This window comes from Zeugodacus cucurbitae, chromosome 4 (genome assembly GCF_028554725.1).
Source record: "Zeugodacus cucurbitae isolate PBARC_wt_2022May chromosome 4, idZeuCucr1.2, whole genome shotgun sequence".
NCBI lineage: Eukaryota > Metazoa > Arthropoda > Insecta > Diptera > Tephritidae > Zeugodacus > Zeugodacus cucurbitae.
In genome coordinates, this window is record NC_071669.1 from 44,956,188 (window position 1) to 44,982,119 (window position 25,932).

The 25,932-nt window shown below is 33.8% G+C and overlaps 1 protein-coding gene across 4 annotated transcripts in view; it reads left to right on the forward strand.

Annotated features, from left to right (window-relative positions):
• The window catches only part of LOC105221093 (NAD(+) hydrolase sarm1), a 156,943-nt gene that overhangs the window by 59,208 nt on the left and 71,803 nt on the right, over positions 1-25,932 (forward strand). Inside the window, exon 1 of one of the 4 annotated variants that reach the window (XM_054228514.1) lies at positions 10,457-10,845. The exons of 2 other annotated variants lie outside the window; for them this stretch is intronic. In XM_054228514.1, coding sequence (XP_054084489.1) covers positions 10,705-10,845 — 141 coding nt within the window. In that variant the 5' untranslated portion in view covers positions 10,457-10,704. Of the gene's footprint in view, positions 1-10,456; positions 10,846-25,932 lie in introns of those variants that run through there. One more of the 4 variants, XM_054228516.1, reaches the window with a different exon arrangement.

Genomic DNA, 25,932 nt, shown 5'->3' on the forward strand with positions numbered 1-25,932 from the left:
TTTTAAACAAATGTGTTTATCATTCATGTTTCTACTATGTGTTATTAAAAAAAGTTAAATAAATAAATTCTTATTAAGTGCTTTTTGAAACAGGGTTGCCAGGGTAGTCTTTAAAAAATGTCAAAATTTTGGAAAATAGTTGTTTTTATACGAACGCAATAAAAAAAATATATGAAAAATAAAAATTTGTTCCTTGAACAAATTTTATTTTTTTTTGACTTATGCTCTTTTAAAGTTATAATTTTTTGAAGGTGAAATGAAATCAGTGAAACGTTGAATTTACTTCTGATCCATTAGCTTTCAAGTATGAAAATGTGTAATGGTAGATCCGCAGCCCTCCTATGAGGTATTTTAAAATCCCAAAGAACTAGATTTTTTATGAGCTCGAAAGAAAATAGTCCATTTTCTGGGCTATTTCCTTGAAATACTACTCCAAAAACTTTACGAACTTCTTTCTATGAGTTGTCAAGTTGACCAAACTCCAAGAAACAATGATCGCTGTCAGTTAACAAAAGTGTTTTATGCAATTGTATTCGCTGTAAAGCATGTACTCTCTTGAACCTTAAAAACATGGATAAGGCTCATTGACAAATCTTTTTTATTGACAATATTTTTTATACGATGTTATGTCTCTTTATAACGATTTTATGACGAATAATATGTTTTATAGAAGTTTTGGGCTCATCTTTCATTTTGAGTGCTAGACTACTTTTAAGTAAAGATTTGAGGTGGTTCACCAATAAATTACATTTTTAGGGATTATTTGAAACCTAATCTACCCTAATATTCATTTCTATACCAAATTATGTAATAAGCAAAATTCGTAGCGTTTTCGTTGAATAATTAACTTTGGATAATTCAGCACCCGATCCAGGCTTTGAGATTAACCTACATGGGTTTAACAATAGTGCCATCTACCGACAATACCTTGCTATACACTTTCCGAATTCTAGTCTTAGAACCCACACCGGATTAGTCACGACGTTCTTTCTTGCCTGATACGACAACATTTCATAGCTTTATATGCGACAACCCATACCCAACAAGACGAGACAAAAAGGCATGTTCGCTTGTTTTGGGTTAGAGCAAAATACGTTTTTGTGTCTTATTAGTTAAAGATGTTTTTGACTAATCCGGTGTGGGTTGAGCCTTATTAAGTTTTTGAAACATAATTTATAAAATTAATATAAAAATGTTTATTATCCATTAATTGTGATTACTCTCACATTCCCTTGGCAACTCTGGCTGTGAACCCTAAAACACTTGTTCCGTCTTCTGTCTAATCGCGCAGACTTATCACTAACTGCTACACTCCACTACAGTGTACATATGTACTTACATAATTATGTTTGTTTGCACTTCAATGTATTATTTCACACTTTATATGCAAACAAACACATACACACATATATATCTGTATTTATTTGTATGTATGTATTTATTTAATTCCCGCTCACAATCCATATTATGCCAACTAAAGCAATGGCTGATAACGCTTAAGAGGCAAGCAAATAAAATTGACATACTACAAATTAAATGAAAGGAAAATGTAGAAATTGTTGTTGCTCGTAAAAAAAAAACAGAAAACAACAACAAAAACTGTAATTTCGTTTTTAACTTCTAATTTTGGGAATTTGAGCACTTTGAGTGCAATATTTGAAATATTTTTACGCCAAGTGTGAATGTACTCGTAAGTATACTTATAAGCATACTTATGTATTTTTTATCAGCCATAAGCATTTTGAGTGGCATTAAATGCTTTGCCATGTGCAGCATAAAATGATTACAGTGCTTATGTACATATGTATGAAATAGTAATTTTATGCCTTCGCACCTGCTTTAATGCATTTTTGGCCTTTGTAATAAGCACTTAATTGATATATACACACATACATATACATAGATATATGCACTCTTAGTTTTATCAGTGGCAACTACCAGAAACTTCCAGATCCCCAAGCATTTTATTTTTATTATTTTTACGACGTGTGTGTGTGTGAGCCGCCAACCGGTGAACTTGTTTTTTTTTTTTTATTGAATACTTGAAACTTTATTTTGGTTGTGTTTGTATGTATGTTTATGGCAATGCCGCATAGTCACACTTACGAATCTGTGCGTGGGGGCATATGATTAGCTCGTTTTCGTGGAACGAAAAATATTTTATGTGCATCCATTACCCTTATATGGATCTTCATTCAAATATATATTATACATACAGACGGATTTTATTACTAAGTGCTAAAAGCTCAATTCTAATAGCTCGAAAGAGATTTGAGTCGACTTTTGAGTCTGCTTTTTTCTATTGGAATGGAAGTATTTCACCATCAAAAGACCTTTGGATGCCCGCTTTAGTGATTTTTAATAATTTTCCGTGGTTTTTGGATGAAATAAAGAAAGTTGGTAACCTGTTTTACCTACTAGAACTGTAATCGGCATCCAGTCTCCTTAAGGAAGTTGCTTTCAAATTTTCAAAAGATTTTCGGAAATCTTATAAGAACTTTAACCCAACTGGGGTTACTGGACCCGGAGCATTACGAGAATTCATTTATTCTAATGGAGGAAATATTTTCAGAAATAAAGAAGCAAATATTTGGTTTAATTCAAGTAAATTTGTCAGGCTATTTTCCTCCTTATTCCAAGCTGTCGAGATTTCTTATAACAAATTCAAATATACATGAGATAATTCCAATGAAGATAAAAAAGATCAAACTACGAATAATGTTAGGACTCTAAACATAAGATTCTCTTAATTTTCACATAACATTGCATATCTCGACTAGAGTAAAACGTTTCCGAAAGTATTTTCGAAACATTCCCACTTTATTCAAAGATATATTTTTTCGAAGAGATATATATTTGAGTTTATGTGACCGAAAGGGAAGTCGGACATTACACGACAACTCTTAACGGCACTGACTTCGGTCGTTTTGTAGTCAGATCAGACAATACATATTATATAAAAATAATGGAACTGCGGATCTCTTATAGCGTTTGTTCTGACTGAAATTTCTTGTAGCCAAGTTATGTTTTCGCATTCCTCAGTCAATCTGTTTAGTTAAGTTATGGATCATACTTCTTTTCAAATATTAGAAAATATTGAAGTGAGTACTCTCGATAAATTATACGATCCTATCAGCTAATAAACTCACAAACATTTTATTATATGGAAGTAACTACGATATTCTACCGGGATGCAAAACCGCAAAAGTTAGGTGTAAGGCGGTAGATAAGAAGTACACGAGATTTCTATTGACGCTCGATAGAAGGAAATGTAGGAATATGGTCGGCATACTCATTGGTCACTGTCTTGTGGCGGCGCACGCCTACAAGATGGGGCTGCAGGAAATGTCAAGAGCAAGGCACCAGAGAAACAATGGAGCACCTCTTGTGTGAGTGTCCTGCATTATCAAGACAACGGCTTCAGCATTTGGGGGCTTACACATTACGCTAATCTGGAAGAGATGCGTTAGTATAGCCACACAGCCTTTTGAGATTCGCGTCAAGCGCAGGCATCCTAACTGATTACTCCTCATTAACTACGTGACGGCACTCCATCTGGTATCGCAAAGGAGCAAAACTTGTCTATGTGTTGCTTTTTAGCCTACCAGACTAACCTAACTACGATATCTGTGGACTTCGTAAGGTCGTCATTGATTTGTTGATTACTTGTTCATGATCGATTTCATTCATATCAACACAAGTAAATTGTAAAATAAATTATAAAAACTCCAAAGTCACTGTGGATTGAATGCGTAGTAGAGCTCTTGAAATTATTCGAATAACCTCAATATCCGGTTTGTAACCGTTCGTATGAATATTAACCTATTCGAATACTCGTAACATTGCGCTATCGTTAACCTCTGAAACCTAGTGCGGTAAAGATGACTACTCTTCCTGAGTAACATGATGGCGCTCCCTCTGGTATCGCTAAGAACCAAAACGGGTCTATGCGTGGCTTATTGGTTTACCAGACTAACAATTTCTTAAAGTTCTGGAATGTCAGTTTGTATAAACTGATACCGTAATTTAAGTCACGATACCCACTACTACTGCAGCTACTGCATTACGTATGGTAATCACGTTATAAAGTGCGTAAAACTTTACATGACGTATGAGCATACGTGTGTGTGAGACTCTGGAGTCCATAAGTAGGTAAAGGGTGATTTTTTAAGAGCTTGATAACTTTTTTTAAAAAAAAACGCATAAAATTTGCATCGGTTCTCATCGGTTCTTTATTTGAAACGTTAGATTGGTTCATGACATTTACTTTTTGAAGATAATTTCATTTAAATGTTGACCGCGGCTGCGTCTTAGGTGGTCCATTCGGAAAGTCCAATTTTGGGCAACTTTTTCGAGCATTTCGGCCGGAATAGCCCGAATTTCTTCGGAAATGTTGTCTTCCAAAGCTGGAATAGTTGCTGGCTTATTTCTGTAGACTTTAGACTTGACGTAGCCCCACAAAAAATAGTCTAAAGGCGTTAAATCGCATGATCTTGGTGGCCAACTTACGGGTCCATTTCTTGAGATGAATTGTTCTCCGAAGTTTTCCCTCAAAATGGCCATAGAATCGCGAGCTGTGTGGCATGTAGCGCCATCTTGTTGAAACCACATGTCAACCAAGTTCAGTTCTTCCATTTTTGGCAACAAAAAGTTTGTTAGCATCGAACGATAGCGATCGCCATTCACCGTAACGTTGCGTCCAACAGCATCTTTGAAAAAATACGGTCCAATGATTCCACCAGCGTACAAACCACACCAAACAGTGCATTTTTCGGGATGCATGGGCAGTTCTTGAACGGCTTCTGGTTGCTCTTCACCCCAAATGCGGCAATTTTGCTTATTTACGTAGCCATTCAACCAGAAATGAGCCTCATCGCTGAACAAAATTTGTCGATAAACACATTTCGAACCGAACACTGATTTTGGTAATAAAATTCAATGATTTGCAAGCGTTGCTCGTTAGTAAGTCTATTCATGATGAAATGTCAAAGCATACTGAGCATCTTTCTCTTTGACACCATGTCTGAAATCCCACGTGATCTGTCAAATACTAATGCATGAAAATCCTAACCTCAAAAAAATCACCCGTTATTTACGCATATGCCACAACGCCAAAATGGCAACTGCCACAGACGTCAATGCACTGAAAAGTCAACAAGAAAACGCAAAAAAATAATCACAATCAAAGACGTCATAAAGCAACTGACCATACGTCTAAAATAACAACAACAAAGACAGTAAGTAGACGACTGTAAATGAAAGATAGGCTGTTGTACGAATAGGTCGGGGTCGAGTAAAGTCGGAAGAGAAGCAGAGTTTATCATTTCTGTTGACAGCAGAAAATGTGCGGAAAGAAGTGCGTTTAAACAAAGCACACATACATATTTACATATCCACAGTTAAGAGAAGCGAAAAAATTACGCAAATAGCAAAGTAATTTAATAAAATAAACAAACAAACGAAGGTGGGAAGGAGTAAGTGAGTGTGCGCGTGTGTGGCACAAAGTGCAAATGGCTTGGAGAGGATTGGCAGGTAGCGCACCTACTCGCGAGTGCTAGCACACATGCATAAATACATACTATATATTCCATAGTATATATATATTAAAGTATATATGTGAATGTACTTGCGGTAAACATTTCAGCGTATTTTCTACGGAAATTTCTTTGTGGGTTAATGAAATTTGAAAAGTCAAGTAAAGAAATTTATTTCTTGTTTTTAAGAAAAACAGCGGAGCGGTGCAAAAAGATATCGTAAAAGTGGGAGATAGAGGTTACGTGACTTACTGGGCATCAAGGAATTTACTGGAAACGAAATACAAACATAAATATGTATAAATTTCGCAGAGAACCGGTTACATTGACTTGATGTTGCACATATAGAATCATATATGCCGATGTAAACCCCACACACGCAACACTTCGCCTAAATAAACCTACAGCAAGTTCATATTTATTTATTTGCGTGCAACAGACATGCATTTAAGGTATGCCATCAAATCAGCTGCCTTCGATTCAACAAAGCGTAAAGTGTGGCGAAACGAACAAGCAATTAATATAAAAACAAGTAAGGAAGGGCTAAGTTCGGGTGTCACCGAACATTTTATACTCTCGCAATTTATTTATTTAATTATATTAATATGTATAACAAACAATTTGACTCACATATTCGGCATATATATGGTATAAAGTCCATTGAAAGTTTGAAAACCCTAATGTTAGGTATATGGGAGCGAGGTGAAGTTATGACCTGATTTCACCCATTTTTGGCAGTGAGAAATATTATTAGAAGAAAAATATTCCCTCCAAATTTCTTGAAAATATCTGAGAGACTAAACTATAATTTCAGTAAAAAATTTGTTAGAAGTACTGAGGTCCTCATATTCGATATATAGGGTATTGAAAACTTATGGGCCGATTTGGACGATTTTGAGAAGTGCGGTGCCACACTATAAATGCAGTATTTGAGCAAAGTTCGGCTCCGATATCTTCACTAGTACTAACTTTATATATTGTAAAGTAAACTATTCAGAACGACTTCAAAGTTCTGGTATATGGGAAGTAGGCGTGGTTGTGAACCGATTTGAACTATTTTTACAACATATCATTTGGAAGCTAGAAAGATAATATGAACCGAATTTCATTGAAATTGGTCGATTAGTTTCGGAGATATGGTTATTGACCCATAAGTGATAATACTCTCTTTAGCAACTTTGTTTCGAGAGTATAAAAACATCACTTTAATGAGGTATCCACACACTCGCCTAAAATTCAACAGTATCACTCTGTTGTTGCCTTTTCATGTAATATTTTTGAGGAGAGATCATCAGCCATAACTAGTGACTAGGGAAGTGGTGCATCGAAAACGGTTCTCAACAAATGTAATCATTTCGATATTGAGTTATAAAATGCCATTTATGATATTAAATTCAAATATTTTTGAGAAACATTTAATTGAAATAGATTCGATTAAGCTTTATTACATTCTTTACCAGAATTGCGTGGTCAAGTCCTCAAAATTTTGGTCTAATAAGAATATAATATCAGTCGATGTATATTTTTGAGTTAAACTGCTATTGAAAACGACTTTAGTCTTTGAACATCCGTGATCAAGTTGATTTTCGAGGTTTTAGATGACTGCTATTAGATCGGGACTGAGTCAAGACGGATTATATATAAATTTGATTACTGTTTCTAAACTTTAAAGCTGCTATGGTTGAAAGTAGATAATGCAGAGTCCTAAGATTTAGGATAAAGCGTTAAAAGCTCCCGGCATAAAGTGTTACAAGGTGGAAATTTATTGCTAACAGTCGATCCAAGCCTAGGCTGTCATGGAACCAATGCACTTCGATAAATCACTGAAAAAAATAAAACTTTATTCTAATCTTAGTTGCATTGGACAATAGAGCTAAAAACAACACTTCAAAAATTTTGGAATTATTTATTTTTAACTGCCATTAGTAAAGCGTGGTTCCTTTTATGACCCTCAATAAGCCATCATACAATCCAATTGCCTCTTAAACTCGTTTATCGATGCTCCGTCACTCAAAAGACTAAAATTAACTTGCAGTCAATTCAATTACCGGAGAAGACAGCAGCCTTGACTTTCGCGCTACCAAATTGTCAACAGCCAAGAGACTCTAGCTATCGAAATACATTAGATATGGCGACATTAAAGAGATAAGAAAAACGCTGGCTGTTTATAATGGCGACGCCGGAAAACCTACGCATTACCACAGCGACGCCAAGCGAGCCCGGTTGGTTTCAGCGCAGCAAGCGGCGTGTGGCGACGTGAAAATACGCGGCGGCCTACGCGCAAATTGCAACTTCCGTTTCTATTTATTTACTGGAGGCCGCCCGTGGCGTAAAAAATTATACAAAATTAGCACTTGGAAATGTGGCGTTGTTGTTGTTGCTGCTGTTGTTTTTGTACAATGTAATATGCTAGGGCAACAACATTACCTTCATTTCTAATTAAGGCTAGTTATTTCCTCTAGCGACACACGGCGCATGCGCAGTGACGCGCTTTACTATTTGGTCAGTGAGGTCTGCGTGACGCACCGCATTGCAGCGATTCGACGCCGTGGCCTTTATTTGGCCAACTGCATTTCCGCTTGGCCTTAAAAAACGTGTGTGCTTAACTTGGCGGAGTTGTAAATACCTCGTTATGAATTTCAGCTGTGACTCGGCTCATTCGGTGCTTTCGCAAGTTTATTGACATTTCTTTGGAAATTGGAAGTGGAAAGATTTGTGAAAATTTGTATGGGCGTCGTGTGCTTAACACTGCTAACATCTTACTTCTTGATATAATTTGTTTGCTTCGCCGTTGTTGTTGTTATTGTTTTTACATTATTTCTTCGATGTTGTGCAATTCGTTTTCTGTCGTTAACCTGTTGCTCGTGGTTGCCAACCTACGCAGACAGACGTCAACTGCCACAAGACGCCAGCTTGATCTTTGGTGCTTAGCTTGCGGTTTTGCTGGCGTCTTGAAGCTTCGAGTTAAAACTGGAAATTGCTTTCAATCTGTATGTATGTATGTTTGTCAATGTGTATACTTGCACCATGATTGTGTGGCCTTATGTGGTAGGTGGCGTGTTCATATCGCCTTATAAGCCTAAATCGGTGATCTATCAGCGTTTGCGGGAATCGATTTTAAACATTCATGTTATTCAACAGGAAATATGGTGAAATTCTTAGTAGTGCTTAATATAGTGCTTCTTTTCGAGAAAATACGTTAACGGAAGCTTACGAAATGCAATGTAAGTAATGAGTAATCTTCGTGCTAAAACAGTTTTTGAATGGATGGAACATATTTTAACAACAAATTGGTTTTAGGAAGTAACAGTCAATGATCCATCGTAAGTTCAAAGAAATAATACTAGTTGCAATGTCTTGTCTCAAGACTACTCGGAACTCTGTATTCCTTATTATTATCTTAGTACTTAATATTGACATAAGTCCGCCTTTTTTCTTCTTATAGCCGAGTTTACAAAAGCGCGCTATTCGTTCTTCCTTATCACTTTTTGGCGCCAATTGGAAATCCCAGGGGCAGCCAGGTTCTTCTTCACCTGGTATTTCCATCGGAGGTTTTCCTCTTCCTCAATTTCGACCAGTGGATACTGCTTCGAACACTTTCAAAGCCGGAGCACTTTCGTCCATTCGGACAACATGACCGAGCCAGCGTAGCCGCTGTCTTTTTATTCGCTGAACTATGTCAATGTCGTCGTATAACTCGTACAGCTCATCGTTCCATCGTCTGCGGTATTCGCCGTTGCCAATGTTCTGAGGTCCATAAATCTTGCGCAAAATTTTCTTCTCGAAAACTCCTAGTGTCGTCTCATCTGATGTTGTCATCGTCCACACTTCTGCACCATAAAGTAGGACGGGAATGATAAGCGACTTGTAGAGCTTGATTTTGGTTCGTCGAGAGAGGACTTTACTGTTCAATTGCCTACTCAGTCCAAAGTAGCACCTGTTGAGAGTGATTCTGCGTTGGATTTCTAGACTGACATTGTTATTGGTGTTGAACTGGTTCCCTTTTACTGAATTGAAATTGCAGTAACTAATTTCTGTATTAACTCTTATTATAAGAACAGTATACGGAACAATTTGTTCAACCTGGTGAATTTTAATGTCGTCGGTCTCTTCTAGGTCATTAGCAGTATAGTCTCTGTATTCAAGTTCACTTATCATTGATATTCTGCACTATATATGTACATCTCTGAGACGTTCTTAAGATTCTTGGGTCTATGTAACCCTATGCTTTTCTGAATACATATTTTGGTATCCTTATTGATTTTCAGTTCTTATAAGGGTTTTGTTCAGGGTTCAGTCTTCTCGAGCTGTGAAATGGTTTTTATTATTCGAGTTCAATAATCTTCAAACATCCTTAAATAGAACTTTAGGCTCATATGCCAGTCTTATCAAGCCAAGATTTATCCGTAATATGGTTTGACGAACGCTAAAGTATTAAATAATTCTATCTAGCCTAAAAAAAAGTGTCCCCTTGGTTTTGTAATTGTTTTTGAAAATGTTTAGTTAAAGTTGATTATTTTCGGGTTTCACTCGAGATCTATACCAAAATAACTGGTTAAGAACTTTTTAAAGTTTCAAAAAAGCAATGTTTCATATTTTTTTTAGTATTTACGGGATATACATATACCCCGTTCGGTCGGTTAACTTTTTTTATGGCATCCCTGCTAAGAAATTTTTTTTCTTAAAAAAAAATTATATTATTGAAAAATTATTTCCACATTTCAACAAGGAAGACAGTGAGCCATTTAGAACCAAAGCAGTTGCTTAAAAATCATATTTTCAAAATCATCAAATTTACCATCCTTTCTCCCCTCCCAAAATTTAGTAAACAATAAATAAAAGAAAGTACAAAATAACAAATCAAAATCTGAAAAGTTCTTTCAACGGAGAGAAAAATATTTCACGAGTGTTGATGTGTTTGTGCAAAATGTGAGATAAATGCAATGAAATGCAAAATAAATTTATGAAAAAATTTAAAATTCACGAGCAGCCGAGAAATATCATTTGGGAATCCCAAAATATATTTTAACGAGTGCAAAGTGAAAAAAGAGAGAAAGAAAAAACACAAAACGAATTAAGATAAAAGTAAACAAAAAGTTTGAAACAGTGGAAGCAATAAGAAAACAACAACAGCTATAACAACAACAAAGTATATATATGTGCAATAACAATGGCTGTTAAATCGACGCGCAGTCCATTGATAACACAACAGCAGCCGCAAATTGTACCAACACCAACAACAACAACCACAATGCCTGGCACAACCCTACGCTCCAGACTCATCTTCCCCAGAAGTCATCATCACACACAGGTAAAGAAGGTAAAGCAGTTAAACTAAGTAGATAATATAGGGTGCTGCAAAAGACACTAAGAGAGTGAGAGGAAGAATATAAAAAATCATAAGTGTATACATATATCACAGGTATCTGCCACAAAACCAAAACAACTATTACAAGAATAATCATAATAAAAGTATTTTTAGTAGAGAGCATACGTGGAAAATTGCCTCACCATAAAAGTAGTTGTTGTACAACAACAAACCAATTGGTAAACACTATCTACTCCGCCATAATCTCTAGGTAATGGTTATGCCATACATCTTTTTCTTTTTTTGTTGTTTGCTTCTTTCTTATTGCCCTGTGTGTGTGTTGTGCTCATAAAAGGTCGAGATTAAGTGCTGGAATTCCAAAATAACAAATCACATATGTACACACACACACACACACCGACGCGCAGTTGGATTCTATCAATACAATTACGCACTAAGCTGGATTTATGAAAGTAACTGTGCACAAGTCAATAACCGGTTAAGTATTGTGCGGACATTTTTTTGTTTTTGTTTTTGTTTTTGTTATTATTGTTTTGTTTTCTTTTTATACTCTCTATTTAATGGTAGCAAAGCAACATTCCACACATAACTTCATTAAATAATGTGGCAAACAACAACAACTGTGTAAGTGAAAATAACAAAAACAAGTTAGTTGGGGAGAAGCAGCAAGCTAAAATATACTTGAACATACTTACAAGCGTTTAAAGTCAATTGTATTGCACAATAATTCGAAATAAGTATGTATGGGTGTATTTGTGACGCTAATGAGCTACCAAAATGGCTGTTTCGCGGAGAATCTTCTAGAAATCTGAAAGAGAGAAATACTACATATTTCTATTGAAGACGAGATTAGCTAAAATAAATATGTATATTCGCTAAAAAATAGCAGTAAATCTTTACCAATCGTCCAATTAGTTCCATAGGTGGAAGCTGATATTGTTCCATTTATATTTTTGTGAAGAACTAGTCTCCTGTTCAAATATTTTTTTACTAAAGTCAATAAAAGCTCTTTCGAAGAAATCGCCAGAATCTTCTTCTTTAATAAAGCGGATCCTTCAGGGTTATCCATTAACTTCCTTAAAAAATTGGAGGTACCCGTGAAATTTTCAAATCTTTAAAACATTTCTCAGCAATTTTGCATACCTCAAATAGTGGAGAAATAAAAATCAGATTGTAGAGTTCTAGGTTTCCATGGCGGTTTCACCTCTTATAAGCTCGTTATTATTGACCTGCGGGGACTAAGTGAAATTACCAAGTTCAACGCTTGACTCTAAAGTCATTAGCTGAGACTGTGTAACCAGTGCTTTAACGATGTCGTAAAGAAAGTAGTACTAACAACTATTTGATACCGAGAATATCAAAGGTTGAGTTCACGACCAAAACGGAAATATGTGTAATAATTTGGGCTTAAAGTTTAACTTTTAAGATTTTTCGATAATCACACTATGAAACACTCGGCTGAGTTTTGGATCAAACTTAGTTTTTCCGGGGTATTACATGATAACTAAAAAACGCGTGAACTTCGATTTTCGAAGAACGGAGAACCTACTTTTTTTTTGCATGACTCAATGTCCGGGAAAAATTTTATTTGGTCCAATCCTGTAAGACTGTTTTTCCTGGAGTATTCCAATATATGTACATACAGTACTTGCAACAACCCTTAAACCAAGTGGTTCTGAAAGTTAAAAGATCGTACAAATATCGGTATCTAACGAAAATTTTAGGTAGTTCTCTAGTCCATAGCAAAAATTGTAATTATTACAGATACTTCTGAACATTCTCTGAAATTTGATGGATGCTCAAAGTTAAATGGAATCACTTCTGATTTTTATAAACATATATGTGACCTGGTCTACGAAAAGGGAGCTAACGTTCGCATACTAGTTTGTTTTTGGATTCCATCACGTGAAAAAGCATCTCATCTTCCATCCGAATCAACTAAAAAGTGAAAATTGATTTTTTGACCTTAAGCCCCCTTTCCCTAGGCCAGGTCACATATATAATTTATTAAAGAAGAGCTCCTTTATACGGTTTACAATCTTCAATTTTTGCTGATCGGGTCAAGATTTCATGACTCCTTCCAGATTAATGCCTACTACTTGGTCGTCCTGAAGGTCTAACTTCAACCAAATTTGATCAAAAAGTCTCTGATTACATATACAGTGGAACTACCATAACCTCGAACTTCTATAACTCGAAGATCTCTATAACTCGAACTTTTGAATTGGCGATAGCCTTTAGAAATCAACTTTCATACACATTTCCTCGAAGTTCCCGGCATCAACAACAATTCACTCAACTTTTTGGGTATGGTTTTAGATTATTACAGCAATAATTTTGGAGTTTCGTTTTCTTGTAAGGGATGTTTAAGCTCATACGGTTATTACATATATAACATTTTTTTTATAAAAGTCTTTATTTATGGTTGAAGAACATTTTATAACCTTGATATGACCTTGAAAGGTAAAAAAATGTATATATTATAAAAAAGTAATTGTTTATTATTTTAGACTTACACGTGCCGTGGCAAATCTACGTTTAACAATACATTTTATTATGATATTCAATAGAACTGAGTGCTCAATTAATTTTACGATTTACAATTGCAATACATGTAAATTAATTATATCAATTAATTATTTATGGGGCTATGCAAATTAATTTCTTGTTGTTCCGGAAATTACAATGTACGTACATATGTATGTATAAATCAATGTGAAGTATCAATTATCAATTATCTTTGTAATTTTTATTATTTTCAATTACTTTAGAATACAGTAGGCAGTCTCATTTACTTTATCTACACTAATTGCAGAATTTTGCATAAATTTTAAATTAATTTAATTTAATTTATTCTCATAAAATAGCTAGAGGGAAAATACATACATATATATTTACATAATCTGCAGACGCACACGCGTCTAGGCAATTTCACATTATTCACCTGTTATTCCCTTACATTTGTTTATAATTAAAATCAAAATGTTTATATTAACCAGATTTTATCTAAGCTAGAAACAAAAATTAAAAAATATTTTTTCCAAAAATATTTCACTTGCAAAAAAATATTTCTTCTAGTTGGCGCTACTAAATTTCAGACTAAATGCCAGAATAATAGGATTTTTATAGGACATAAACGACTGTGTTGGCAGCCCATAAAATGTTTTTATGAAGTTATAAGGTGTACCACGAAATATTTCGCCGAGAAAAAAATTATAATCAGCTCACATGCACACTTATAAATATACAAATATTTATACATAAAAACAAATATTTTGTTTTGTTGTTGGCGGCGTGAAGCGCAACTGTGGAGTCACTCGTCCATTCAACAAAACAAAGGCAACTTTTAAGTACTGTGCCGCAACAAAATGAAACATATTCAGGAGAAATGTAGTATATACATACATATATCTATATTTAAACACACATACATACAGGCACAAATACACATATATATATATATATATATGAAACCATAAATAACTCGTGTGCGGCTGTAACTGTCTCGGTGCATAAGCACTTGTGTTTTCAAAGGTTTCAAAGTTCAATCCATTCGCTACCCTTCAGTTCGGCTCATTAGTGAAACACTAGTGAGTTCACTACTTACTGGTAACCACCACTGGTTACCCACCATAATACTGGCAATGCAATTCACTCATGAATTTAACACGGCGATGTCATTGGCGGTAACCGATTAACACTATTCACGAGTGATTTCACCGCCTATATTTCACTAGCTACTTCACCACATATCACTGACTATATATCATTAGTTACTTCACAACTTACCGACTATTAAATTTCACTACTTTCTTCACTACCTCTCAACCTAGCTAGTTTATTCCAAACATAATTAAACACAAATTTTATTTAAATTTTATATAATTAACAATATTATTTTTTATTTAAAATTTCTTTGTTTACAATTATATTTACCATCTGAACAACAGGGTCGGTTAATATCAGTCAAGTCAGAAGAAGTCAAGTCAGAAGTTTTTGTGCACTTCGGCTGGATTCAAAAGCGACTTCGTTGAACATGTGATAAAGAAAGAAAATAATTAAAAAGAAATGTAGTTGATATTAAATTTGTATTACAAATTACATACCATATATATCACTGCACTTATATCCCCAAGTCACATTTCTAAGAGTTCCATTAAAATTTGGTGTTGATCTTAAATGAGTAAAATAATTCGAAACAAGTAAACATATAAGTAAGGTGTTAATAATTTAAATAAATGTACATACAAGGATATTTATGCGTTCATAAATATGTGCAAACACTTTCGAACAAACCATATACAGCAATGTTGGAATTCTTACCTCTTTTCATTGTGCAGGGCAATCCATTTTTTTGCATAAAATATTTATGTTTTCTTTGTTTTTATGCACTATTATTTCATTTAATTATTCACCTTTTAATAACACTTTTAATAAACAATAAACGTATTAGAACCCGCGACGCGAGATCAATTGTACAATCAGAGAACAACTATTATGCGAAAAATGAAATATCAGAATTACAAAGAAAACGCTGATGCCTTTCTTTCTACTACAGTAAATCATGCTTTCAATGACCAACTTGTACGTAAATACTATAATGATCCAATAATTATTTACAACTTGTACTTACTGTACGAGATGCTCTGCCGTTATTATTCTGCGTTATTTTTGCTTCGATCTCTCAAAATTGCATTCCCACCCTTATTTGTCGGTAATATTCTACTGAGAGTACAAATTAAGCACAACGTTCTCTAGATCATGCTCTCTTCTCTCTCAATCTCTCTCATGTACTATTGCTTCTCTGCATTACCTCGTTGTTGTTAATTCTCTAGTTACTTGTAACACAAGAATTCACTAGTGCAATTCACCAATTCATACCAGCCGTACTGCAGGGTATTTATGCACTTCCCTACTCACACTAATGCCACCCAACGAGTAATTTGGTGGTGTATGTGGTGCACAGAACTCGTTGCTAGCTGTATGTGGATCGCTAAAACTTGACGAGTTGTGAATCGAACTAAGAGAAGAATCGGAAGAGGTTATATCACTTTTAGATGGTATATTCATACTCTCTTGCGTCGAAGAGACAGAAGAGCTTAGAAACTGCTACTACATACTTCTGTTGATGCATAGATTTACTAACATGGCATAGCCTTGTAAAACATAATTTGCACATTCGGGTCACTCGAAATAGTTCTACGTCAATAATTTGTTCCACAAAGAATAAAAAGAAGATATTTCACAGTAAAATTATCTTATCGCCCTCTAGCGATAACTTTTCGTACTCTTTACGCTATTAAACGCACAAAAAAATTTGTTAGTTCTCAAATACTCCACCCAACTGTTAAGTGGCGGAGAAAGGCCTAAGATAACTTCAAAACAGAGATAAAGAGATGTACAACTCTCATATCACTGGAAGTGAGAGCGCAATTGTAAACGTCAAAACCACCTAAACTTTGACAGTTTGTCGAGATGAGGAGGTTTTGACGTTTCGCAATTGGGAAACTGGAAAGGCCAGATTGAAATGTTGCCAAAAAAATAATGCGATGGAGTCATTTTTAGCCGCCTTCAAGATCACTAATAAGAACTTAAAACAATAAATATCAATGAAAACGCGTAATTTAAAAGTGGTTTAAGAATATTTTTGTGAATTGCAGCATCGAGAAACTAGTTTTTCATGGAAAATTATAAAAGAAATTGATTTATTTTCAGTTGACACTTAATAATTGACCATATTTATTGATGGAACTTCGAAAACCGGCTATTTTAATATACCATTTTATCGCTAAATTAAATTGAAATAAGTTATTTTATATTAAACATTCAGTATATAATAATTTTTAACCATAATAAATGTTGGGTATTTTTATTTAAATGCCCAAAAATTAGTATTTTGTCTGATCTGGTAATAATGCAAAATGTTATAAAAAACGCAAATTTTGAGGTGCTCTCACACTGGAATAAGTTGGACATCCCTTTATCCCTGCTTCAAAAGTGGTACTGAACACATATTTTCTACAGCTTTTTAAGCTTCCGTAATGTTTGGAGGGATTCTGAGGCTGTTAGATCTTCAATGAAGCTGATGATGAGAGCAGCTATCTAACAGTGTTGCAGAGCTTTGAGGGCTTTCTAAAGCCTTAATAGAATTTTGACTGATTTTCTAAAGCTTTTTTAGCTTCAATAGAGTTTTGAGAATTTCTAAAGCTTTTAAACCTTAAATGAAGGGTTGAAAGCATTTACTTCTTCTAAAGCTTTTTGTGATTCAATGAAATTAAATTTTTTTAAATAGAGTTTTATAATTTAAATTATTATTTTTTAAATTAAAAATTTTAATTATACTTTAATATGCATAACAATTAATTTTAATTAAAAAATGTTTTTTGTTGTATTTTTTTTTTAATTTCATTAAATATTTGGCTTTCAATTACTTTTATTTTGATCGAAAAATCTTCTACAACAATCAAACACTTAAATGCTCACTGGGTTGTCTGCATAAGCAGTTGCCTTTGCATGCGGCTCCTCTTTAATATCTCATTTTTTATGGCTGCTCAAGTGGCTAAGTATGCTTGTAAGTGTGTAAATCTGCTTACATGAAAGTATACATATATGCATTTGTATGTATGTATGTATGTATATATGTATGCCTGTGCATGTAAGTGATATTGCCCGCCAGCACATTCAAAAAATTTTCCTCCCTACAAAGAATAATGACTTGAATTTTTTTGTTGTTTTTGCGTTTTATAATTTTTGACGTCAGTAATTTTCAATTAAAAGCGTCTGGATTTTATACTTTATGAAGCTGGAAGCATATTATGACTTGCGTTTTTTGCTATTTTCGAAGTAAAATTGTGGTAGAAGTTGAAAAAATAAAAATAATAATGGAAACAAAATAGTTTTTGGGCTTTTATGTATTAATTTTCTGAATTTTGATAAATAATAATAATTTTGTAAAAATATGAAAATTATTTAAAAAATGCCAAAAAATGTAAAATATTTTTTAATAAAATTTGTAAATTTTTATAATTGAAATTTCTATTTCCATTTAATTTTTTTTTTAATATTTTTAATTTTTTGTAATTTTTTTTGAGTTTTTTATGTTTTAATTACAATTATTTTCGTAATTAAATAATTAAATATACATATCAACAACAAGAACACTTTAAACGCTTCCAACTGCTCTCAATTACTATTATAAAAATTATATTTAATTATCGCGACAGTTTGAAGTCTTGACATAACCTATAAACCAGGCTATATCTACACATTGTTATGGTTGCTTTTATAACATTTCTTCTTTTGACTGATTGAGCACATTATATAATTGATTACACTGCTAATTGAGGGCACACCAAATGAAATGCACAGTTATTTATTGCTTTTTTATATGCATGAAGTTATGGCATTTTTCACTCCAAAATGCATTATGTAAATTTTAACGGTTTTTAACTTACGAGAAATACACACACATGTAAAAAGCGAAGAAACGCTGGGGAAAACCACAAACAACAACAGAGCACAAGATTCAGCATTGAAACAATTAAAAAGTCAACAACAACCAAAAAAGCACTTTGTATTCATGCCACAACGCCCTTATGTTGCAACAACAATAACAATAACGGTTCATAAATGCCAACACAAAAGTTGTTTTGTGTGTTTGGTGAATGCAGTTAATTAACAAGTCACCGAAATGCAAGTGGCAACAAGGCAGCGAGTGCCGTTGGCTCGATGGCAGTGTTGCAGCTTAAAGTAGCCAGCAGTGTACACATACACACATATATATACACTTACATATATGCAACAAGCAGTCTCACATTTAGTTTTGTTAATTTTCGTATTTTTTCCGCTCGTCAATGTTCAGCTCGAAGGCATTAAAAGATACACACACACACACTCACACCAGCACATCCTGTTGCTGTTTTTATGCCGCTGTCACTTTTGACCCCAATAAAGTGTGAAATTTGTTATGTGCACGCTGCCAACAGCCGGCCGGCCGGCATACATCACACACACAAACACGCAAACATAAGCGCATAAACAAGCCTTCAACTAGCCAAACGGCCTATGGCATGCTATATAACGGGTGATTTTTTTGAGGTTAGGATTTTCATGCATTAGTATTTGACAGATCACGTGGGATTTCAGACATGGTGTCAAAGAGAAAGATGCTCAGTATGCTTTGACATTTCATCATGAATAGACTTACTAACGAGCAACGCTTGCAAATCATTGAATTTTATTACCAAAATCAGTGTTCGGTTCGAAATGTGTTTCGCGCTTTACGTCCGATTTATGGTCTACATAATCGACCAAGTGAGCAAACAATTAATGCGATTGTGACCAAGTTTCGCACTCAGTTTACTTTATTGGACATTAAACCAACCACACGAATGCGTACAGTGCGTACAGAAGAGAATATTGCGTCTGTTTCTGAGAGTGTGGCTGAAGACCGTGAAATGTCGATTCGTCGCCGTTCGCAGCAATTGGGTTTGTGTTATTCGACCACATGGAAGATTTTACGCAAAGATCTTGGTGTAAAACCGTATAAAATACAGCTCGTGCAAGAACTGAAGCCGAACGATCTGCCACAACGTCGAATTTTCAGTGAATGGGCCCTAGAAAAGTTGGCAGAAAATCCGCTTTTTTATCGACAAATTTTGTTCAGCGATGAGGCTCATTTCTGGTTGAATGGCTACGTAAATAAGCAAAATTGCCGCATTTGGGGTGAAGAGCAACCAGAAGCCGTTCAAGAACTGCCCATGCATCCCGAAAAATGCACTGTTTGGTGTGGTTTGTACGCTGGTGGAATCATTGGACCGTATTTTTTCAAAGATGCTGTTGGACGCAACGTTACGGTGAATGGCGATCGCTATCGTTCGATGCTAACAAACTTTTTGTTGCCAAAAATGGAAGAACTGAACTTGGTTGACATGTGGTTTCAACAAGATGGCGCTACATGCCACACAGCTCGCGATTCTATGGCCATTTTGAGGGAAAACTTCGGAGAACAATTCATCTCAAGAAATGGACCCGTAAGTTGGCCACCAAGATCATGCGATTTAACGCCTTTAGACTATTTTTTGTGGGGCTACGTCAAGTCTAAAGTCTACAGAAATAAGCCAGCAACTATTCCAGCTTTGGAAGACAACATTTCCGAAGAAATTCGGGCTATTCCGGCCGAAATGCTCGAAAAAGTTGCCCAAAATTGGACTTTCCGAATGGACCACCTAAGACGCAGCCGCGGTCAACATTTAAATGAAATTATCTTCAAAAAGTAAATGTCATGAACCAATCTAACGTTTCAAATAAAGAACCGATGAGATTTTGCAAATTTTATGCGTTTTTAAATAAAGTTATCAAGCTCTTAAAAAATCACCCTTTATTTCCACTCATTTGAAGTATTTAATAATCATTTAAATTCGGCATGACACTGAGTTGAACGCCATGCTGTGACAGCAGCAACAACAACAACAACAAGCGCATAGCTATCATATTCATATGCTATATTTATGCGTGGCAGCAACAGATACTGTTAATTAAGCGTTTCAGATAAATTATCTGATAGGCTAAATAGACAGAACATATAGAGTTGCGCGAAATTCAAATTATGAATGACTGCCATAACGTTAAGTTCGATTTTTTATGGCTAACCGATATGCTACATAGCTCTATAGATGTATATGTATCTATGTATCTGTAAATAGTTGAACATAAATATTTAGATTTCGCGCATAAATTGTCTAACATATTGAATTTTTATTGACCTATTCACTTGTTATTGTTGCTGTTGACAATTTTTGCTTTTATTGGCTCGCACTAATTTGCTTGATTTCGGAATAAAAAATCTATAAAATAAAAGCATTTTAATATGTGAAACAGAAAATAAAAATTAACGAATATTATACTAGTTAATTTGCTGTTAAAAATTTAATTGTTGAATTTTTTAATTTTAAATTGTTAAAAAAATTTTGTTTTTGTGGTTTAAGAGACGAGACATATACAAACATACAAATTGAAATATACAAATGAATTGAGGCCGTTAAATAAGTTCTGGAAATCTCAATACAATACAATTGAATTCGAATCATAAAGTGTATCAAATCATCTCGTTTGAATAAAAAAAATCATTTCTAGATCTATGAAACCTCATTCCACGATTAAAACGATAGCTTAAAATCTCTTCATTTATCATATGTTAATACTTTCTGTTCAACCTTAACAGAAAGATATTAAATTAATTTCACTATGGTCCTCAGAATTTACGATTTATATTGTTGCAAAATTTCTGAGTTTCAAGAATATGCCCAGAGTTGCAATTCGTAAGCTGCAACTTTTTTTTTTAACAGTGTATAGTCGGATTGTGTTCTTTTTTTAGGAATTTTACGTATAACGTTCCTTGTTAGTATCTCTCTGGTGCATTATATCTTATATATGACATTTGTCTGTTCGATTCACCATTTTCTAAGGTTCTTCGAATTGGTGACCGTTTTTATAGAATACGTATAGTCTACATATAAACAATTTAATAACTGGAAATTAAATACTTAATAGTCATAAAAAAAAAACAATTTAAACATCAGAACTTCTTTAACCTATCCACTCTATATATGATCCAAAGATAGAACTCCAGATTTATTGTGAGCAAATTTAAGTGCAACTCCTTCTGTGACCGAAAATTTTAAAACTATTATGTCTTGATGGTAACTGTTGCCTTGAATAAAATCTATAGCTCTACAAAAAATTTAAGGGGGTAAAAGAAGATGATTAATCTAGAGCAATGTCACCACGAAAATGAAGTCTGTTTTGCTATTCATTAATTCAATATATAAATTTTCCGGAAAATGCGAAAAATCAGCCATAGGGTAATCGTGGGTTAATTATCATTATTTTAAAAATAATATTTTCGAACTTCGAAGGCAAATGCTTCGATTTTGGAGGCCAACTTCGAAAATCGGAAAAAAACACTTTTTTACGTATGACTAAATCTACCGGAAACAATTAGTTTGGTCCAATATCCAGCCGAGTGTTGTACAGTGAAATCTGTTCTATTATAAAGTTATTCAAGATAACCGATTAATCACTTTTTATTTTATAATTATTTTTAAATTAATACCTCAATTTTTTTTTTGTAAATATATCATTTTTTTATATTTTAAAATAATATATTATATTTTTATCATTTTCAATACTCAATAATTGATTGAAATAGTAAATGATTTAGCAAAAAAAATATTATTATCAGCTGGCAACACCAATTTCAAACACTCTCAAATCACACACATTGCCCGGTCTCGCACATTTTGCCTCTGTTTGTGTATATTTATGAGTTTCCACCCCATTACACAGTCAAAAACAGCTGCCGAAATTTTTGTTTATTTTCTAGCGCAAGTCACTCAGTCAGTCAGTCAGTTAGGCGCCCAGTTAGTCTTTGGAACAATTTACCAGAACGCCGAGCACATGTTGCACACGCTTCAAAAGTTCAAAAGCCGAAGGCATAACGAAATAATTACGAAAAAAATGAAAAAATAACAGCGTAAAGCAAATGCGAAATATTTCAGTTCATAACCGAGCGAGCGTGCAGTGAATGAAAACAAAACAAAAACGTAAATAGAAAATAATAAAATAAAAAAGAATGAAAACATCAAATCAGAACAGCGAAATATGAAAATGAAATAAAGTGAATTAGTTGTCTTTGCACACACACACACACACACACATCCTCTAGCGAACTCAAGCATTTCCGCGCAATTCTCAGTGCTTTTATATGTATGTATGTGTATGTGTATGTGTGAGTGTTTGAGTGTGTGTTTGCTTGTTTGTGTTGCATCGGCGAACGCGCCTTTGTATCTGCTATCTGAACACGCCGCTTCGCTATAATCAATCGCTGCTTTTGTTGACAACGAAACAAATCGCGCAAAAAGCAACAACAACAAAACACAGAAACTTAAAGTCAAAGCAGAAGCGGAAAAACGAGAAAGAAGGAAATGAAAAAATAGAATTTGCTTGAAATAAAGGGAAATTTGCTTGACATTACATCTAAAGGGGGATATTTTTAGCGTTCTTTGTTTTGTGCAACATTTTCGTATGAAATTAGGTAAAGGTGAGTATAAAATATTGTGCTTGGCAACACTAAAAATGTACTTAGAGATAACAACAACAACAATATTAATTTTCTAATATTACTATTAAAGTTGTTGTTATTATTTTTGCTAGTTTTGGCTCTTTGGTTTGTAATTTTTACTATTTTCTCTTTTACCTACCCACCTTCAGCTGGTTTCGTCGCAACTTGGCAGCACTTGACGCCTTTGCTACACTTCAAATTTGCTTTTCGGTTTATCATCGCATGACTTTTGATTTATTTTTTATTTGCTTTCCACTTTGCTTCGTTTTTGTATTCTTTTTTGGTTTTTGCAACTTGTTTTCATCATTGCTTCGCCACCATAAACACACCGTCGGCGGACGTGTTGTTGTTTCCCCACATATTCTGAATCAGTTGCGTTTGTGGGGCTTTCAGTTTCAGTTCGCCGCGATTCGTTTCGTTTCTCGATTTTGGTTCATTCTAGTTCCGGGCTTACAACGCGCGTACACGCTCGAGCGACGCTGTGTCGTTGTGCGGCGTTTGTTTCGAAAGCAGCGGCTGAGTTTGAATAAATAATAGTGGAAAATAGATAATTTAATTTTTTTATGTGCAAAAGTGTTTTCGAAGGTGTGTCTCTTGCTGCCATTTAATTAAATTTATATAATTGTCTTTCTGTAATTTATGTCTTTATTTGTTAAAAATACGGAAGTGTGTTCATATAGTGAAATATTTTTGATAAAAAATTAAAACAAAAATATTTTTTTTAACTTAACAAAAAATATTGTGTTATGTTAACAATAAAAAAATCGATTTGGTGTAAAAATATTAACATTTTACTTTTTTATGAGATGTGATTTGAATTTGCAATAAATTTGATTTTTTATTTTTTTTCATTCAAAAGTGATTTAGTGAACATTTTTGTGTGTTTTAATTAAAATTTCGTCATTTCAAGTGCTTAGGTGCTGTATAAATATTTCTAAATATAATTAATATTATTTGAACTGTGGAAAACAGTAAAATTGATTAAAATAATTTATAAAAAAAAATAAAAAATAAAATGTGTATTTTACACACTAAAACGTAACCTTGTAATTTTCAAAATATTGTGAAATGATTTTTTGAAAAATTTTAATAAATGTAACCTGATTACCTATACCTATTGTAGTCCTAAATCGTGAAAGGCTTAAGCAATGAAAAGAAAAATTATGTTAAAAAATAAAAATTGTGTCAAAAACGAAGTTACACACAAAATTTAATATATAAACCACACGGGGGCTAATAATTTACATGGGTCAAGACTAATGTTCTTCGCTTCACCATATCTGTATCGCACGTTTAAAGCTTTGTTCTAGATGAATTCGATAGAGAAAATCATGTGGATATCTATCTGGTCCTGTATATCTGATATATCCTAATTATTTGTTGCATTCTTTATTTCCTAAGTTTCTTCGAACTGATGTCAGTTCTTTTGTGAGAAAGACAATTTAATATTATTAAATGAAATGATTAATAATTGTTAAAAAACAACTAAACCTCAGAACTTCTTCTATCTATCTACTCTATACCTCATACAAAGATAGAACCCCAGATTTATTGGAAGCAAATTTAAGTGACATCAGAAATCTTTCATTCTGTAACCTAAAATTAAAAAAAATATCGAATAATTGTTGTTGTTATATCAAGAAAAAATAAAATTTATTCATAAACCTCAAATTTCGAAATACAGTTGAACTTCCATAAATCGAACTTCAATAACTCAAAGTTCTCTATAACTCGAACTCTTGAATTGGCAATAGAAGTCCAAATGCATACAAATTACCTTCCATAACTCGAAGTTTTTTGTGGATTATGGTGATTCAAGTGGTTTACAAGGATTTTGCTTATCTAACTGTAATTCTGAGATTTTTTTCATAACAATTGTAGTATACCTTTAGGAGTCCATAGGAATATAAAACTAACCTAAAAACAATGTCAACCAATTCCTCTCTCTGCTGGGATGCAGTAATTTTTCGCTGCTTTTACTGAACTTGACTACTCTATCCACTTATGCAGCTATGCTTCTTCACTTTGAGTGGTTCTACAAGTGCTCACTGAATGAAATGGAACCTTTCAACGATTTTTCAGATGTTTATCTAATTCTATAATACTGAAAATCAGAACATAACAACTGTAGCATACCTTTGGGAGTCAGTAGAAATAGAAAACTAACCTAGAAACACTGTTAACCAATGATACTTTGTGATAAATATGCTCATAAAGGTTCCTCTCTCTCTAAACAAAAATCCAAGTTTTTATATAGTTGATTTGATACTAAAAGGGCAAGTGTAGTGGAAAAAATGGTACACTGATGTATTATCTGTGAAAATTATGGGTATGAAAATAAATTTAATGAGAAACGAACTTTTCCTTTTAATTAAATTTTTAGTTAAAAATATAAACTATTTCTAAATGTAGTATCTAGCCATTTCACTATGTATTAGGAATTCCCCAATAACCGTTATCTACGCCTACTCAACAATCAATCAGATGTACTTGAATCGCCAAAAAGTGCTTGGCTTTCGATTTCATGCGTGCAGAAAACAGCTTTCCACTATAAAATAAAATTATTTGCAAAACTTCGATTTAATTTCCGCATTTTTTATGACTTTTTATCGCAGAAGATATCTTCATTGCGATTAGAATGCTTGCGTCCAACGCTTTTACTATAATTATTTATATTTTTATCTTTTTGGCCTTGTTTAACAACAATATGTTTGGCTGCGGGCCAAACTTACGCCAAACAACAGCAACCATAAAACATAAACATAACAACATTAAAAACATTAATATGAAATTGAACAACAACAACAACAACAACAAGAGTAAATATCTGAACATTAATGGGAGCATCAGCGCGCTTTACAATTGAATTGACGCAAGATGCCACATGCATATATGTATCTATCTATAAGTATATGTGTGTGTTTGCGCATTTGTTGTAGCTAACGAGC